Source organism: Colias philodice, chromosome 5 (genome assembly GCF_061535455.1).
Source record: "Colias philodice isolate Cphi_HAF_F1 chromosome 5, ilColPhil1 Martin Lab GWU primary, whole genome shotgun sequence".
NCBI lineage: Eukaryota > Metazoa > Arthropoda > Insecta > Lepidoptera > Pieridae > Colias > Colias philodice.
Genome location: NC_143090.1, coordinates 5,739,563 through 5,759,696, shown reverse-complemented (window position 1 = coordinate 5,759,696; position 20,134 = coordinate 5,739,563). Strand labels below are relative to the sequence as shown.

The 20,134-nt window shown below is 32.4% G+C and overlaps 3 protein-coding genes across 5 annotated transcripts in view; all 3 read right to left on the bottom strand.

Annotated features, from left to right (window-relative positions):
• Atg16 (Autophagy-related 16) overlaps positions 1-7,685 on the bottom strand; it is a 134,209-nt gene extending 126,524 nt beyond the window's left edge. Inside the window, exons 1-9 of one of the 2 annotated variants that reach the window (XM_089695584.1) lie at positions 7,381-7,685; positions 7,064-7,174; positions 6,816-6,978; positions 5,289-5,451; positions 3,553-3,641; positions 2,963-3,016; positions 1,258-1,414; positions 794-899; positions 165-310 (exon numbers count right to left, since the gene is read on the bottom strand). In XM_089695584.1, coding sequence (XP_089551710.1) covers positions 165-310; positions 794-899; positions 1,258-1,414; positions 2,963-3,016; positions 3,553-3,641; positions 5,289-5,451; positions 6,816-6,978; positions 7,064-7,174; positions 7,381-7,474 — 1,083 coding nt within the window. In that variant the 5' untranslated portion in view covers positions 7,475-7,685. The remainder of the gene's footprint in view (positions 1-164; positions 311-793; positions 900-1,257; positions 1,415-2,962; positions 3,017-3,552; positions 3,642-5,288; positions 5,452-6,815; positions 6,979-7,063; positions 7,175-7,380) is intronic. The other variant, XM_089695585.1, reaches the window with a different exon arrangement.
• A 1,195-nt stretch (positions 7,686-8,880) lies between these two features.
• On the bottom strand, positions 8,881-10,922 carry LOC149488445 (uncharacterized). Of its 2 annotated transcripts, XM_089695235.1 has the most exons (5): positions 10,779-10,922; positions 10,113-10,164; positions 9,410-9,577; positions 9,183-9,245; positions 8,881-9,035 (listed from the first exon to the last, which is right to left on the bottom strand). In XM_089695235.1, exons 2-5 carry the CDS (start codon positions 10,144-10,146, stop codon positions 8,974-8,976), a joined length of 327 nt encoding a protein of 108 aa, XP_089551361.1. In that variant the 5' UTR covers positions 10,147-10,164; positions 10,779-10,922; the 3' UTR covers positions 8,881-8,973. The 2 variants fall into 2 exon arrangements, with proteins under 2 accessions (XP_089551361.1, XP_089551362.1); XM_089695236.1 differs by lacking the exon at positions 10,779-10,922 and having other exon boundaries at positions 10,113-10,362.
• A 1,001-nt stretch (positions 10,923-11,923) lies between these two features.
• On the bottom strand, positions 11,924-13,819 carry LOC149488444 (uncharacterized). Its single transcript, XM_089695580.1, has 2 exons — positions 13,665-13,819; positions 11,924-13,314 (listed from the first exon to the last, which is right to left on the bottom strand). Exon 2 carries the CDS (start codon positions 13,306-13,308, stop codon positions 12,061-12,063), a length of 1,248 nt encoding a protein of 415 aa, XP_089551706.1. The 5' UTR covers positions 13,309-13,314; positions 13,665-13,819; the 3' UTR covers positions 11,924-12,060.
• Between the last annotated feature and the right edge of the window lie 6,315 nt (positions 13,820-20,134).

The window sequence follows — 20,134 nt, the reverse complement described above, 5'->3', positions numbered from 1 at the left end:
CTCTCGCTTGCACTTCAACCCTTACATGGAACGCCTCAGAGCGAGGTAACGCCGCATGAGTCATGTTTTTTCGTGCGTGCAGCCGGCGCTATCGAATTATAAGACGTTGTCACGTCAAAAAAAAAATTCGCGCCAAAAATCGAGTAAAAAAAAAGTCAGCTCACCCTCAACCGCTGATCGCCGACGGTCCACACGCGGCTCGCGAAGTCGTTGGACGCGCCCACTATGTACGCGCCCGTTGAATCGAAGTCCACAGACATGACGCCCGCGTTCGAACCGACCAGCGTACCTCGGTTTTCGCATGTACCTACTGTGGTTTACGAATCAATTTTTAACACAATTTTATTAGGTTAACTACATAATAGATATGTAAAAATTTTAAATGGACAGATTTAATTCAAACTTCGTACACTTAACAATAATTTAATGAGTTTAAGCGTATTTTTTTATTAATTATTTTAATAACGGTATCGTTCAAACTTGCTTTAAAATCTTAAATTAAGCACAATTTTCGTTTTAAATGAAGCGCCTGATCAATTGGATTGGATGATACTGCCAGAGAGGCGTGAGTTTGAAATAAGCTATGCCGAAAAATTCTTCGTTACAGGGAAATTAGGAACGAAAACGTTAAGCTAAACCTTTAATTTTATCTTAATAAGAAGGACAGCATTAATTCCGAATTCCACCACGTGCCAAAATATCCTTGTACCTAGCACTTTATATTTAATTATTAAGTCGAAAAAGATAGTACGATATATTTTTCAATAAATTTAAATATTTTTATAATACTTACATTTGGACACATCCCACAATTTAACTTTTCTATCTGCACCACCAGTAGCCACTATTCTATCGGTCGGACTCCATTTTACTGCATTTACCTCTCCATCATGTGCATCCTATTATAAATATGAAAGTGATTGATGAATCATTCATATATTTTTAACTAGCATACCTTCGCATTGTCTTAAACATAAAAATTTTTTTGTTTACTAAAACCTTCTTCAAGGAATCATGCTATCGCAATATAGGTAAGAGCAGAATGAAAATTCGTGCAGTTGTTTTTGACTTTATCGCTAGCAAACTAACAGAAAGACGCGGCATCGGTTTTTGTTTTAAAATAAGTACTTAGTAATATAGTTTCATATCTTATTCTTAGTTTGTGAAAAAGTGGGCTATTATTTACAACAGAGCAATAACTTTTATTGTAACAACTTTTCGAGTCTCATATCTAAATGAAATAATTTAATTACTTACGAATCTTAAAGCTACTTTAGATGGAAGTGTGGTCGCGTAGTAAGGCATCGAGTCCATTATTTTATCGTCCGCGCTCCCTCCCGAACCCCCACTACTCCTACTCCCACCTTCCCTTGCTGCTTCTTCTAATTCCTTTCGTACTTTGTCACTCTTTTTCCTGAAAAACAAATACCCTTTATAATCCATCCCAGATATTTCATATAAAGTGGCATAACAAATCATTATTTAATAGGCATATTTGTTCTTTTGAGTGTAAAGTAAATTCAGATAGCATTGTTACGCCACTAAGGCCAACCCATGAGCTTGCTCCAAGCTTCGCTAAAGCGTTTTTACAGGCTTCTTTTTCAATATTTTCTATGCTACCATGATACCACGTGCCGCTGTCTTCAAAAAATACATAAGATATATAAAAAATGATTACAAATATTTGCCAATTTCCTTATGCATACGCATTCCATTCCATGCAAAGTGTATGCAACATGCAACATCTCCGAAACATAATAATATATACACAATCAATTCGCAATAAGTTCTTTGAAACCAAACTTAAAACTTACATTAGTGCAAACCAGGCTTAAAATCATTTGGTTATAATCATTTATTTACAGCAATCATAATATATTTGGTAAATGATAATGTTATATAAAAATACTCCATTTGGATTTGAAACTTTTCATTCACCGATACACTCGACACAAAAATATTATTAGCTTCCAAGGTACCGTTAGGATATACTAAAGACTATGATGTATTTAATTATATTTATAATTTTTGTGTCAAGGGTTCACTTATATATAGAGATGCTATTTTTTTTAATCTTCATTTATGTTAGTAGGTATTCATTAGTTCCATTAATTATGTGAGGTGCTAAATAGTATAGACTAAATTTAGGGGATAAAAAATACTAGATATTTCCGAGTTAACTAAGGTTAAATTTGACTTGGCTCTACTCCTTTCTGAGAGCTTCACATAACTATTGGACACCGCCGGAAGGACTATCGCATATTTTATATTTCCCAATCATAAAATTTAACCTGCGTCAATTAATTTATGATAGACTTGCAAAGAAAGTTTGCAGAAATATATGCAATCGTCCTGTTAATTTTATACAATAAAATATAGACTTATTTCAAATGGAATTAACCAGTCGAAAGTGGCAAACTTATACAAATCAAGTGGTGGTGCAAACCGCCCATAAAAGTATGTAATTATTGGTTATAGCGTGTAACTCTATAACAATATGAATAAAAATGTAATGGATGATAACAATGTCATTGAAAATTTTAGTTCTATTTATAATTTCACTTAAATAATTTTGAATACCATATCCAGAAACCGAAAAATGTTTTCGACCAAATGTCCACATAATGCATGATTGTATTTTGTAACACAATTAGTAATGCGCCATAATAACAGGTAAGAGAGCGGAAACAATTATTGAAAAGATAGCCATTCGATATAATTTCAAACCAATAACAAACAAAACAAATCCAAATAGATAAAATGCAGGAACAAGTTACGGAAGTACAATTGATTTCATTTCCATACAATCAAAACACGTCAAATAAGAGATTGAAAAATGAGTCAGTTTCAGAGTGCAGTTAAGACATATATATGAGTAATCGCAATGAAGAAGTAAAATATTTATTGAACGCCACATTGCCTTCATACCACCAAATCCTCATTCACGTTATGTCACACTCACCCGAAACTAACTCTACCAAATGTGTTGATCAAAAACGCGGTAGGGTTGCTTGACCTGTTGAAGAAATTAAACAAAAAGAAGCAAACAAATCATCATGTTCTATGCAAGCGTTCTCAACCGCGTGACACACGCATAATCCCGTACTACACATACACTACGCATTGTAACACAAAGTTTGTGAACATAAAATCTGCAACACAAAACGTTAAGTGCAGTCTCATTTACACGGTGAAGCCAATTACGTAGATTGAAGAAACTACGTAGTATACATTAGTTGTATTACTTAAGCGTCTCAATAAGTCACAAATATGCTACGTGCAGAACTTTCCCCTAGATGATAGGAGCAGTTTTGGATAGAGAAGTCCGCTGCCAATTACTCAATGAAGTAGTGAAAATTTAACTTATTACAATTGATAAAGCCGATAATACCATAAAATATTTTTTATGAAAAAATCATATTATTTAAACAGCATAAAAATTTTGAATTTCTTTTGAAATTATTCAAAATGTATAACTCCAAACAAAATCAATAAAAACATGCAATGAAAAAATTATACTTTATTTGAAGTAGCAAGTAATAGAATACTTACTTGAGAAAGTGTTCATTTTCTTCATTCATTTTATCTGCATCTTTCGCTTTATATTTGATAAGTCTTTCAACAAGAGATCGGTTTTCATCCTGAAATAAAAGAAAAAACGATGTTTTGTATCCCCGGTCGTCAAAACTTGACCAAAAAACCATGTACCCAATGCACATTACTTTTCTAAACATTTGAAAGAGATAAATCTCTAATCAACAGCATCAGAATCTTTTCTCAATGTTACGAAGTGTAAATCATTCGCACTTCACAAGAAACACGGACTAAAAGAAATAAACACTTATGCCCACACGATGCTAAATTTTCAACTGAACTGTGAATGTGATAATATAGAAGATATAGGCGTAAACATTTTATATATACCAGTAATCACATGAGACTCATAAAATCTACAGGGTGATGTTTACGACCGGAACTGTATTAGTTAATGTTTTAATGTAATCGCTTTCATTACATAGTCGATGATCATAAAGTACCAAACCTTAACTATTAATGTATTATCTTTTATGTATTAGAAATAAGCAATATTTATTAATTTTCAGAAACTTTTTCTCTTTTTTTGCTAGGCATCAAAATTTATTAACAATATTTCTGCCCGCGGCTCCACCCAGGTAGCCAAGGGAAATCTATCCCATCTGAAATATATGTTTGTATTACGGGTCAAAAATAGTTACCATTTAGAACCTCGCTATCTCCAAACAACAATCATACTAGGTATAAATTCGCTCCGTTTATAATATTCTTAAGAATTAAAAGGGAAGTCTATCTCACTGCTGATTTTTATGATTCGACCATTATTTATAAAACGTAACATCAAAAGAATAGATCAACTTAATTTTATTGAATAGAATATAACCTACACTTAGCTAAAGATGAACTAGTTAACTATAATAATAGTTTGCTTCTGAGATACGGAACACGCTAAGGAAATCAAATACATAAATATGAATTAAAATAAGAATCATACTAGATATACTGGACAAAACCTCGAATTGCCTTGGCACATCGCCATCATTTCAGTGATGCAATAAAAATTTGAAGTTCCAGTGGAATAGTTTTCAAGTATGAGTACACGTAGTAAAGCAACGTAAAACGGATTCGTTGCGCGCACGAAACGTTCATTCTAACATTATTCTTAGTGAAACCTCGCTCATAGGTTTGTATAGTCTAGTCTTAACAATGCTTTCATTTTTTAGTATTATTTTCTTAAAGTTCGCATTTGCGTCGGCCGTGATTTTGTAAACATATAACAATGCCAAAAATATTCTCTCTAGTATAAACAATCCGTGCGTTTCTATAATTTATAGTTTCATACTATTTTTGGCTTGGTAACTAATTTTCTATATTTTTATTCGAAATTGCTAAGAATTAAATGTATATATTATTATAGATAACCAATTTATTATATAAAATTTTCACTCATATAAATAAATAATCAGAATTAAAAAAAAAACAGTTTCTACATTGCTGAGTCTTACAATGTTTTTTTTAAAGGAACTAAAGTTGCTTCTTTATTTGTGTACTTTGCGATAAAACTAAGAATAGGATAATTCAGTACCATGGCCCTCTGCCACATGGAAAAAGTATTTTCAAGTATTTCTCAAATGATATTTTTTATGCATTATTATTCATTAAATTTCCTATCCTTAGTTGGATCAGCTTATGTGATTCTTATTGGAAATTACTAAATTTTCAATTTTATTATAGAAAACCTTATAAGAATATACCTGTGCTTTTCTTAATTTATCTTCAATGGCTGCAAACGCTATTTGCAATGCTTGATGTTCATCTCGCAGTACTTGATTAAGACCTTGTAGTTCAGCCATATTTGTTTCATACATTTGAATTTCTGCTCTAAGCGATGCTATTAAAGCTGTATTTTCTGAAATTCTGAAAAAATAATAAATGAATTTGGTTGTCAATAAATTAAGTTTAACCTTTATTTGTAACTATCTTTCCGACCGCGGCTTCGCCTGCGTTTTCAAAGAAAAACCCGCATAGTTCCCGTTCCCTTGGAATTATACCTATCCTATGTGTTAATCCAAGTTACCCTCTATATGTGTGCTTAATTTCATTGTAATCGGTTCAGTAGTATTTGCGTGAAAGAGTAACAAACACACACACATCATATTGAATTTTATTTTGCCATCATTTGTACAATTAATAATAAATTGGGAGAAATAAATTCATTCCGGGTACTACTACATATATAACACACATACATATACATACTTAAAGATTCTTATAATCTTAAAAATATTATTGCAGTCAAAGGTTACATTAGACATTGGACCTTGAATAAGAGGTAAAAAGTAGATCATCAACAACACAAAGGAATATAAAATGGACAACAATATATTCAAATGAATGACCTTGCACTCTTAATTTGGTCACTTGATTGGTTCAAATATGTAAATGATGTCATTTCAACATATAGGGAAGTTATTCCACATTATAAGATCTTTATTTATATATACTGCTATTCAGCTATCATAGGTACAGTACTTTTTTATTATTGTACTATGAATTATTAACATTACTTGACGAAAATCAAATAATTTAAAAATATTTAAAGGATTGAGATTTCCACATTAGACTATTATTTTGCATTATCAGATCTCTTAGAAAAAAAAAAGCAGGCACACTTTCAAAAATGAATATATAATGTTGGTTTTAGGGTAATATTCACATTTTGTAGTAAAATCTTAATTGACACTATAAAGTTGGATGAGATTAAATAAAATAATGAGATATTTATTCATAATTTTGAACTCTGCTGTTAAGATTAATCACTTAAATGTTAATAATTTTTCCACGACAACCAAACACAAAACAAGTTCTTTTCCTATTTTTTTGGGAATAATTTCTATAAATAGCATTTTGACGATCAATTGAATTAAATTTTAATAGAACAAAAGTAATTATTCAATCATAAACACAAAAATAAACCTTAATTAGTATATGTACAAATAATAGACAAAATGAATAAGGATTGCTAATTGTTTAAAGTATTACTAATTGCTTTTGTCTATTTATTTAACTATTGACTTTTCTGTACATGAGAATATTGATAAAAAGTATTCCTATTATGGAAACAATATTCATATTGTTTTGATATTAACCCATTGACCACCGAGCGGCCCGATCGGGCCGAGACACAATAGATTTTCTATTGTGTCTGTGATCCGAGGACTGACGGATTAATAAAATATTATTGTGCATATTTCTTTGGTCTGTATTGACTGAATACTTACACAATATCTTTAGCTTGCAAACTTTTCTCTAAATCATGAACTTTTGCATTAAGATTAATAATTTGCTGTGCGCTTTCACCCCTCCTCCTGTGCAATGATGTTAGCTCTTCCTGCTGATTTAATATCTTTTGTTCTAATGCTTGAATCTTCTCATTAATTGCTCCTAAAATCAATGATTATGATAAATATCATTTAATGTTTTCTGTATATTTTATGGTTCATTATTATTCCAATAATTTTACACAAACCTCCTCCAGATGAAACACTTTCTGTATTAGAATATCTTATTCTCTCATTGACGAGAGTAAGCTGTAAGTTTTCATTTTTAAGGGTGTTAACATTATCAAATAATCTGCTTTCTGAAAATTAAAATTAGTAAACAATAATGAATAATTAACAATCTCACTCACATCCTTCATATTGTCACTATTCATATATTATCTTACTTCCAAGAAAGTAATCAATCTACTAAAATAAATATTGACGTTAATTGTATACATGTGACTGAATATTCGACAATTATAAACGTAACATGAATATCATTTTCAAAGGTTATGTTACTTACGAAATGTGAAAATATCTTGAAATGCTGCAGTCTCTCTTTTGTTTCGAGCCCGTAGTTGGTTTATAATATTGTTTCTCCACTCACCACCTTCCATTTTATTAAAAGTTTAACTATAAGTTTGTAAATATTACTATTTCTATGTAAAGCGACATAAGAATAATTCAAATTTTATTTTATATTATGAATCAGGATTGCACATTTTAAACCACAACATTCTTAATTGTGACTTAAAATTAGTATGCATTAATTAGAAACGATATACAAAAATGAATTTACTTCCCTGTAGTTGTAAATAAAGTTTTTAGTAATTGACATTTGACAATGGCAATTGACAAATGACAATGACGTAATTGATGTTTGACATTCGAAGGACATTGACATATTACCAAGACATTTTTTTTCTTCATCATGGCAGCGAAGACGTAAGCTTTTTGTATGGAAGGACGTAGAGAAAAAGTAAAGAAGTCTTTTTCAAGTTCTGGCCTTTTTAAAAAAAGTAGAAATATAAATTTTTTATTGACAAGGAAATATAATGTTCACTCTTATGTTCACTTTACTAAAAATAAACAGTAGGTACCTATATAAAGTGAATAGATGGGGTTTGATCGATATTTTGAAACAGTTGCCTACACTTTCTCAACCCCATATAATAAAGTAAATAGAAAGCAATATATTTAGGTAAACTATGTAGGGATAAGAAAAAGATGGCGCGTAACGGAAAAATGTCACACGTAACGAAAAATGTTACAATAAATTTTTTTCCAACCCCGATATAGAAGTTTCACTTCAAATTCATTTTAATTTGACTTAATTGAAGCCGATATTACTATCACCATACCAAGCAGAAGGTGATCACTGAAGTTTAATTGAATTTCAAACACTTTAATTGAATAGCAACAGTCAAAGTTAATAACATAGCGCGAAAGGATATGAAATTCAATAAGATTTCTTTTGTTCCGCAAATCCTACATACTTCGGTATTTTTGAAACGTTAATAATATATAGAATACTAGGTTTCCGTCCGCGGCTTCGCCCGCGCAGTCAAAGTAAAACCAGCATAGTTTCCATTCCCGTGCGATTTCCGGAATTGTGTCATTTTCCCGGGATAAAAAGCATCGTCCTTACTCGGGTATCAAAATATCTCCACACCAAATTTCATGAAAATTGGTTCAGTAGTTTAGGCGTGATTGAGAACAGACAGACAGACAGAATTACTTTAGCATTTATAATATTAGTATGGATTACTTGTTTTTTAGATTTCTATGGTAGGTAGATAGGTACTTACCTATAGAAAAACCTCCCTGACCCGAACCCGCGTTTTGTGGCGGCAATCTTGGATTTTGCAATAGAATAAAATTTACAAAATAAAAAAAATGGTAATCAGCTACTTTGGCTTAAATGTAACAATATAGGAACCGGCTGGAAATTTTAAATAAAACAAACAACATAACTATTTTATAACCTTATTTAATTCAATTGTGTCATTTTCCATCTGAAAAAACAGTAATCACTAATTGGTTAATTAGTTAGGCTCTGTAATTGCCACAAAAATAAAATAAGAAAATGATTTTTTTAATTACAATCTAATTGTAACTAATTTGTACCCGAATCACTGTCCGATTCTCTTCCTCGGCCATGAATTCCTGTAGGTATTCCTGAAAACAGAAATGAATTACCTATGGTCCTATGTATTTATTAAGCATTGGTACTTTTGCTTCTTGAAGTTAAGGTACTGTTACACATGCTCTAAAATATTTATTCGGAAAAGGCTATATTATTAGGTATTATTATGAAATACTCACGTTCTGGCTCAAATTCTTCAGGATTTATACCCTTAGTGCTTCTATGCGCTCTATCTTCAGAGTCTACAAATAAAAATAGTAGTTAAGTAACTACATACTTAACTAGTTAAAGAAGAAATATTTTTTTTTACATAGATATGATAGAGTTATTTACGGTTGCCATTATATTGCACTGTATCCTATGTACATTGCAATATAATGGCAATGTATACGTGTAAAATGCTCACCAGAACTCTCAGCCACATCATCAATATTATCTGATTCATCAGCTAATTTCTCGTCTTTATCAGCTTCTTTATTGTCATCAGATTCAACAGATGTAGAATCGGCTCTAATTGATATCTGGGAGTTGTTAATTTTGTTTCCAAATTTTCTCAAGCTGTCAATTTTCGGACCTATAAATCGTTATAAATTTGGAATAATGAACATCCATAAACTTCAAAGGATTTTTGTGCATGAATTAGCAGGTAATGTAACATTACCTTTAAATTCGCGTATTCGCAATGAAGGATTTCCATTGGTTCTTGGAATAATATCAAGTCCTAATTTAATGTTGACTGAAATTTCAAAAAGCCATTTTCCGTTTATCCTTCTCGTAAAAATTTAAAATATAGATTGCATATTGCTTATTTGTAAATTTATATAATAAATAACCTGTCTAAACTACACAGATTTTTTTCAACAAAAATAAAAGAGCGATCACTCGATTCTAGGACAATAGGTATTGCTGCCGCCTGCCGCTCATGAGCTTTTGCTATGTTAGTACCGGATTACGGAAACTTCCTACAAAACTTACGGTTTTAGCACAGGTTTTAGCTACAAACTTATTGTTGACTTCTTAGTCATGACGTTTCTTTCTTGAAGTTAGATATTACATTTTGTGAGCTAATCCACAAAACGTGGATTTAATAGGTACTTTACATTACTCACCAGTTCTCCCTCCTTTCCCTTCGCCTAAACTCATAAGCCAGAACCAAAACACCTAAAAATAAATTTAAATTAACTATAATATGAGCATTATGTTACATGTTTTAAAAATATAAACTATATTTCCCACCGTTAAAAAGATACATATTTCAAATACATTTCTTCTTAATAAAAACATGATGCAAAGTATGCCTGCGGCTAGGTAGGTACTGCTATGCAGTAACGTAACTTTATGCTTTGATTTTAATTTAAGCCAATCATTTTTATAGCCTTAGATTTGAATACAAATTTATATAATATGTGTAACCTTTCTGAAGACCAGGTAGTAATTATTAATCACTAAGCAAAAGCTAAGTAGAGTTTGAGTTTTAATAAATATGCTACAAATATGCATATGTGTTTTAATAATTAATATGCTACAAATATTTAACTACTTTTTACTTATAACCAGGTAACTAACTACTTAAATTTAATCCATATATAAAAATATTATTTAAGAAATAAACTTCTTACTTAGTTACCAGTTAACTAACTAACTAGGTACGGTACCTACTTAGTTCTACTTTGAATGAATTTCTAAAATGAATTTACATTCGTACTTCTTAATGTTATGCTCGTAAGTATTGAACAGAAAAATTGTTGTTTTTTCGAATACTAATCGCCTCTTACATTTATAAGAATCCATGTGTAGAGCCAGGAGATAAAGCCGAGATTCTGAAATTGCGGTTTAACGACTGAGGGTTGCAAGTGGTTCCACAAGGTACGGGCCTCAGAGGGATTTAGTTACGTTCTCTGAAAAATAAATGTGCAGCTCGTTTCTTATATTTTTCTTACCTCGCAGCTGAAAGACGTAACAAGGTGGGTATTAAGATTACTTTAGAAATAGCAACGTATTACATGATTATTGATGAAAAGCGTTTAAAATGCAATTTTTTCCGTCGATTCTAACTGCTGTTTTTTTACTATGTACTTTAACTAAGTACCTATGTAGTTAGGAATGTTAGAAAAAAAAATTATATAGGTATTTTTAAATACAAGACGTATGATGTAGGTATTATGATATGAAAGTATCTATGTAATAATTAATACAAGATGAGGAGTTTATTAAAACGACAAAATATGTGACCTGTCAAATTCAAAAAAAGAACGTGTGTATGTACTGTGGTTTGTGCCGAGCATACTTGTCAGAAGTGAAACTTCTTTTGCAAGATTCAAAGATACAACAATAGTCACCTTATTTCGTGACGTGAAGTTTCACTTCAAAAAAATACTTTAATGTAGCATCGTCCATTAAGAGAGACAACGATGTAGTTAGGTTAAAAGAAATAATATTATCTACTTGGAACTGTTTGAAAAGATTCCTATTATGATATCAGCTACCCACTATTTTTTATCAATTAAATAAATACGTTCTTACATATACCACTACACCCAAACTACTCCATACACATATACATATACCACTATTGTACATATTACCACAGTATTACACAGTAGACGCCATCGTCAATAAATTCATAATCAAGAAAATTGCAGAAATATCTTTGTGTAAATTTTTAAGTTTTTATCTATGCTTAATCTATGTTTTAATCTATGCTTACTAACCAAAAGCACTCATTGAGCGAAAAATAGTTCACAATGCGTTGTGGTCACATAAAAAGAGCCACATCGCGAAATTTGTGCTGCACTGGCTTTGAGCCTAACAAATTAAATCTGTATTATGATAATATGTGAAGGTACATTATTTACATTCAGAAGGTACATTAAAGGTATATTATTTTCAATCAATCTGCATGCCATGAAAAACAATGGAATTCTTTAAAAAAAATATTTATTCATGTTTTTTGCTCTGTACAAAGTTTACTATAACTAGCACAAAATAACTGTGTTTATGAGTTCCATAGATGTGGCATTATCGGATACTTATCAAAGAACATTTCAAGATTGCTGGTTAAAAACAAAATTCATTGCAATCACACATTTTTTTAACAGATTTTTCATTTTTTATACAATTTGTTTCAAGATAGTTTTCTACAGCTAAGTCTGTACTAAATATGTCTTTTTCTCTATTGATAATGTTTAATTCTTCTCTCTCCCATTCAGATTTTGGAATGGATGATATGTTTGATAAAACGCAATTCTTTATATTTCCAATTGATCTATCACAAGGCCACACCACATCTTTGAACATAGTCCATGTTGTATCCGCAAGAGATAATTTTAAATGTATAGAAGGCAAACATAAAATGTCATGACCGAAAGCTCTAACTAAATGATATGTGTTTGTGTATTTTTTTATTCCTGTTGTATTCCTTATTAAGTCATAGAGTTCTGCCTTGCGCATTGATGAGTTGTATGGTACTTGTTTGTCTTGTAACCACTCTATCATTTCCTGCCTAGAATCAAATCTTGTAATAGTTTGTTCAAAAAGTTTTTGATAGCAACTTCGGTCCATAACTATAACACTTTTTGGTTTCAGTTTAGGTATTGCAATCTCAATTAGCCATTTTTGAAAGCTAGCATCTGATGCTGAAGAACAGAATAGACCACTTACATATCCAACTATAGAAACCATGTAATAATACATACATCCAGAAGAAACTTCCTCATTTAAGTTGCTAGAAGCATCAGGCAGTGTGTCTCTAAGCCAGGGTTTCTCAAATTGTAATTTCGCATCAATATATCTCTCATCTAAATAATAGAAGTGTTTTTCTGTATTTCTGTATTGTAAAGCTTTAGACAAGTACTTATATCTTTCAAATGTGTTCTTTGGATTTTCTAAAAGCATCAATCCATTGTCCTTAAGTTTGTTTAATGTGATGCCCATTATTTCAAGCATGTCTTTAAATTGTTGTCCTTTTAATGGTTCAATAGTTTCGGACAAACAAATATTAATATATGTAGGATATGAATTGTTGAATACAGGTAATTTATTTTTTAATAATACTATACTAATTGCTTTTAATATTAGATAGCCATGTTCACTATACTTATGTCTGATGTTTTGGTGTTCAATCGACTTAGTATCAACCTTTTTCAAAAATTCCACAGAGCGTCCAGTATAGTATGCTGTTCTTGAATAATGATCCCTTATGGGATTTATCAGATAACCCAGTTGTTTTTCATATCTACATCTGTCTAGAACTCTTCTTATAATTGATGATGCCTGATCATAATTTTCTAAGATTGATTGTTCCATTTTAAGCTGAAATGAAAAATATAATTAACATATTGCTTGCTCTTTTAGTATAATACAGTAAATATTAAAAAAATAATAATATAAAAATTATTATCTATTTTATTCAATAATAATAATTAAAACCTAAATCATAATTAAAACTATTGCCATTACGAATACTTTTTTGGAGGCATTATTAGAGGCTAGGTTAGGGTTAAAACTTAAAAGCATTTTTTCAATCATTTTATTTTAATGACAATCTAGATAGAAATTATTTATTTTATACACTAATAAAAAATAATTAAATAGCTATGAAGTTAGCTAAATTTTAACACAAGAACAACTTTAGACCGATTTATAATGTTCGATTTGCTTACCCTTGAATTAGAATATCTTATATATATTTATGTGTACGTATTCTTGCAATATTATTAATTAATAGTTATTATGCCTCTTTACGTTTACATTAAAACCAATCAAAATTAATAGTAGCTCTAGGTAAATAAACAATCATCATGCTGCTTGTGGCTGCTTTCAGAATTCAAATGTCAATTGTCAAATATAGTGATTTGTCAAATGATATGACCGGTGTCAAATGTAAATAGAATTTTTAGTATATGGCAATCTTATGACAATTTTGCTGCTTTTTATAAAGTTTTATTGATAGCAAAATTGCACATATTTAAAAATAAAAATAAAATGCCTATATCCATATTTGTTCCGGCTGTCGGGAATTATTATACCTACTACTCTTTGGATGATCCGCTGGCCACATATTTTGGCAGATGTAACATGATACGCCGGTTTCCTCATGAAGTTTCCTTTACCTATAATTGCTATCTATCCTACTATATCTATCTTCAACTTCTACTATCAACTAATATTATAAATGCGAAAGTTTGTGAGAATGTGTGTGTGTTTATTACTCTTTCACGCAAATACTACTGAACCGATTACAATGAAATTTAGCACACATTTAAGAGGGTAACTTGGATTATATCATAGGATAGGTTTTATCCCGGTAATCTCTCGGGAACGGGAACTATGCGGGTTTTCCTTTGAAAACGCGGGCGAAGCCGCGGGCGGAAATCTAGTAATATTATAAATTCGAAAGTTTGTGAGGATGTGTAATGTGTGTGTTTGTTACTCTTTCACGCAAATACCACTGAACCGATTACAATAAAATTTAGCACACATATATAGAGGGTAACTTGGATTAACACATAATATGATAGGTTTTATCGCGAGAATTCCAAGGGAACGGGAACTATGCGGGTTTGTCTTTGAACACGCGGGTGAAGCCGCGGGCGGAAAGCTAGTATTATATTATATTAATATGCTTTATGATATTGGGCTTCAAGCTCTTACATGTGGGATGCTCTTAATAAATAAGTAATATAGAACCGCTAATCAATTGATTAGAAAGCTCTTTCATTCACATTCGAATCTTAATAATATTATACAGGGTGTAATCGTTAAGTGTGCACAGGCGATTTTTCCGTAAGTATTACAGATAACAAAAAACTTTAAACTGATATCGAAAGTACTTAACCTAATGAGTAAAATGGCCGTAATAAGTTTTTAAAAATAAATCGAAAAATATCAAAAAAATTATCTTTAAACCCTCCCATACATATGAATATCCCATATACATTTAATATGAAAGATTTTAGCTTTCTTTTTCTTTTTTGGTTTTCTGCTTTAATTACTTACTTCGCTTTGAAGTGACATTTTCCACGCTTTTTCCGGATATTTTCCAGACATTTTCCAGACATTTCCCAGGCAATTTTCCGGTTATTTTCCGGGATTTTCCAGACATTTTCCGGGAATTACCCAGGCATTTTCCGGGGATTTTCGGAGCATTTCCCGGGGATTTTCCAGATGTTTCCCAGACATTTTCCGGACATTTCCCTGGCATTTTCCGGGAATTTTCCACGCATTTCCCAGACATTTTCCGGACATTTCTCAGGCATTTTCCGGGGATTTTCCAGGCATTTTCCGGGTATTTTCCGGACATTTTCACGCATTTATCGGATATTTTCTGGACATTTTCACGCATTTTCCGGATATTTTCCAGGCATTTTCCAAGGATTTTCCACGGGTTTTCCGGAAATTTCCACGCATTTTCCGAGCATTTCCCAGGCATTTTCCGGTTATTTTCCGGTTATTTTCCGGGAATTTCCCAGGCTTTTTCCGGGGATTTTCCGAGCATTTCCCGGGGATTTTCCAGACATTTACAGGCTATGTCAGGGAAATGTCCGGAAAATGCCTGGAAAATTCCCGGAAAATATCCGGAAAATGTACACGAATTGCGTAGGTATTATATTTTTGTGTTGTTTTATTTTATTTTTCATTATATTAAACTAAACAATAACTACTGTTTTTGATTAATTATAAGCTTAAGATGTTTCATTTTTATATTTTTGGTAATAATGCCGCCCTAAAATAAAAATATTATGCACTAAAATTATTTTGGCGTTTTAAACATAAAATAATTTGGAAAATCCAAAAGTGCACGCCTCATAATTTTTTTTAATAAATATTTATTAAACACTTGACCGTAATTTGAAGCTTACTTATTGAGAAGGCACCTAGCTTTTTCCGCCTATTTTTCCCTCTCTTTCCGTTGTATATATGCTATCTCTCTCGCACACCTCTCCACCAGGTGGCGGGGCGCACGATAATGTGCGGGCGCTGGATGTTTTTCATTGGCGTCTAGCTTCCGCCGCGAGAAGGTTGTCTACAAGACTACAGTCTACAACCTTGGTGCTATTAAGTATTAAGTATTGCTTAAAGCAAGTGCTAAAAGTGTTAAAAAGTGTATCCCGTCGGATCGGTACAGTGAGTTATTTTTAATCTATTCTTATGATATTTTACTTAAAAATGAGTAAAAATCTTTAAAGTCAACGGTATAATCGTTGGACTTTATTTAAAATGCTGAGGTTTTTAATGAATCCTTCAGCAATAGTTTATTTTTCAATATGCTTAAATACTTAATAGCATGAATAAAGATATTTAAAATTAACGATACAACCGTTACATTTTACTTGAAATAGTAACTTTTCTTTTGAAATATTTCATTATGCAATATGTACTAATTAATATTTGAATTTTTAATACTGTGAGTAAAGCTATTTTAACGGTGTTACCGTTCGGCTTTACTCGAATCGTTAATATTACTTTTGTGATTATTTGATATTACTAGATATATCAAATACCCTCTCTTGTATATAGATATTTTTAATATTTTATTTCATTGTGTTTTTATTACAATGTTACAAGTGAATTTTTCGTGGAAAACACGTGGACTTTATTACATTGTCGTTATCGCTAGGAACGGTTCGGAATTATTCCTATCATAGTTTATTACTAAAAATTATCGAACGAGATGAGTCAGCTCCAAGAAGTCACGACTTGTCAGAACATGTTGTGATATTATTTTATAAATCGTACGGGAGTTACCGCTCAACTGAATAATGATGGAATTCGCTCATGTATAGTAGATACTAGATACGTACCATGAATGTACCACACATTCAAAACTATCCGTAGTCTATACGCGTCCTTTTATGAGTAGGTATTATTCTGATCCGTTTTTATGTGAAAATAGACATATTACACACGGCTAATTTGATTGAAAGTTACGTTTCCTATGTTTCAAATGATGCAACTTTTTTGTTAAAACGAGTAAGTACCAAAATTTTACAATTAAATTCTTTGGTTTACTGAACTTGTGCTGAAAGGGTTATCGTATAATATAATTATCGAGATACCTTAATATAAATTAGATTTAGATACATTTATTTCAAAGGATTTACAATTCACTTCTATCGTTTTAGAATAATATTATAAACTTGTACACCTTGACAAAAAGTAAAAAATTGCGGGTGAGTGGAGATTATTTTGTGCAATTAAATATAACGTCCTACGACGGTATGGTTGCGTTCGTAAGGAATGTTAACGGATATAAAGCAACTAAATGTTACATCGATTGCATGAACAAAAATAAATATGAATCGAAGTTCATTTTAAAAATTTAGTGAATTGATTTGAATTAAGTATGAATTTATTAAATAGTTAGTCCTTTTTTTATATAAACATAATAATAATTAATTAACTACCATTGTCAAATCAATTCTTATTTCATCCTGGACAGTTGTCGCTAACATTGGAAAATAAGTTAAAGGACCTTGTTAATTGCTATATTATTTAAATGATTATTTACTGCTAATTTTATATTAGCACTAAGGTGTATTCTTGCTCGAAGCAGAATACATAAATGTGGCCACTACTCCTCGCAGGGGTTAGCCAGGTCAAATCCACCCTCGCAGGGTGTCTCTTAAGCATTTTTTGTCAGGCCCTACTTATTTCTAGTTACAAACATCCCTCGCGCAGCTGTCGCTCGCAGGGAAATGGTGCAAATATATATCGGCCCTCGCGGGGCTTTGATTACAACCGTCCCTCACGGAAAAGATTGTGCAAATATATATCAGCCCTCGCGGGGCTTTGATTACAACCGTCCCTCACGGAGAAATGGTGCAAATATATATCAGCCCTCGCGGGGCTTTGATTACAACAGTACCTCACGGAGACATGGTGCAAATATATATCAGCCCTCGCGGGGCTTTGATTACAACAGTACCTCACGGAGACATGGTGCAAATATATATCAGCCCTCGCGGGGCTTTGATAGCAACCGTCTCCACGGGGAATATATCAGCCCTCGCGGGGCTTTGATGGCGATTGGTGCAAATATACAAAGGATTGATCATTAAAATGATCATAGATATTTGCTTTCGTCAACGAGGACCAACGAAAGAAGTTTTGGATATGACCGTATCGGATCTTCACTCTTCTAAGGTAGGTAGAAAAAGGTTTTGAAATCTACTTCACAGTGGGTAGTATAGTAATATGACCTAATAAATACAATAAAGGTTAGAGACGTTAAATAATGGGCGCATGAAATTGATACTTCGTATCCTAAAAGTTTACGCTTCAGGAATCAGGAAACCACCATTGGTTTACCAATTAGGGAAATTGGAATTGAACAAATCGTATTTGCCAATGCAAAGCCTATTCACAACAAAGGAAGGCGAGTCGGATCAAATATCATCTCGCAGATGATTTGTGGCGGTGGTTTCGAGGATTGTCACCAAGCCTTGTGTCAACGGTATGTTTGGTATCGTAATTCAATGGCACTAGCCGACCAATTTTCAAGTAAAAACATCGGAAGAGATTTTTTAATCGCAAAGCGATTGAATATAACAAATGACGATTGATTACGTATAGTTGACCTCTCATAGGCCTATTTTAGTTGCCCGGTCTTGTAGGCAATTTATTTGACTCGTTTTTTCAACCCATTTAAACCTCATTATTGCACCCATGAGATTTTTCTTCAGGGCTCAAACAATAAATCGCTGAGGGATTAGGATAATCGTTTGTTAGACAAGTTTCTTGTCATCCCACCAGGATTATTATATTGTATAATAAAGTTATATACAACTATAAACGTAAAACGTTTAAGTACTCGACGAATGCTGAGAATACTGACTGTTGAGTTACATAGGATAGAGGATAAATAACGGAAAGTCAATCTTTCCAAACAAAAGCCTCTTATTATTAGATATTACTTGGAACCCCTACCCTTAACGAGAAAGCTCTGCCAAATGACTTCTCATTTCTTTGCTTTGAGGGGGGGGGGGGGCAATAAATGAAATGCAGTACAGACTATACGGCTTTTAAAATATAAGTCTGGTAAGCGAACTAAACTTTGCTGGTTTAGTTCTTGCTATATCGCTATCCGTGCCTGCTTCTCGTGTTTACGGGTGAATTAAGTTTATCAATAGTCATAAATGCAATGCTATACAGAGGATATACCTACTGCATTTAAAACATGACAAAGTCAAGTGGTAAGCGAACTAAACTTTGCTAGTTTAGTTCTTGCTATATCGCTGTCCGTGGCTGCCTCGCGTGTTTACGGATGAATAAAGTAATGTCCTGTCTTCGCATCCACAGCTGACTGTCATATACTGTCATAATCTTAACACAGATTCATTTGACATAGCTCCCCACGAGCTCAGTTCTTCATTTTTGCACTCGCACAACTGTGGACAACACAAGACCAATGCCTCCATTGGTAGCAGTTACAATCAAGGGCTAGCAAGGTAGGCTAGCCATATTACGGATGTTGGAACAACCGACTATATTTAGGGCAATTTTCTTTGTCCAGTGTAACGTTTAGACTGTCGAAGCATTCCTACGGAACAAAGATCGGATCAGATCTGCATCCTTAATGAAGTTAATCGAAAGGAGATACTTTCAGACGACGATAGTATTCAAAATCCACCATATTCCTGAACATAATAATGCATAGTTAAGCTTATAATCTCTCTTGCCATTATCCTGCAGCAGAATTCCTTGGCGATAATTTGTTCTCGTTAGAACGAGCGAGGTTGTTACGATAATATGAGAAATCCTGTCAGTTAGAGACCTGAACGACGCGATAGAGTACCGCTATTTCAGTAGTAGTAACACCTAGAAGGGTGAAGGTATTCTGGAAAGCGGAACTGAAGGCCCGGTCAGCAGCACCAGCCACCTAATAGACAGTGTTCAGTGCTGCACCACTATAATCTGCAAAATGACTCTGACGGTATGAAAATGTGGAGTACATTTTCAAAATATCAAATGATATAGTTGGAATAAAAATCCTATTTGCCTCCGTCTACCCAAAAGACATACGGAGTAGCTAGTAGTAGTTGGTTGAATTAGAATAAAGTACCTATAGTTAAAATCCTTTGTTACTGACTGGATAAAGGCTCTTTTCCTATCTGACGTTCATATAGCTGTT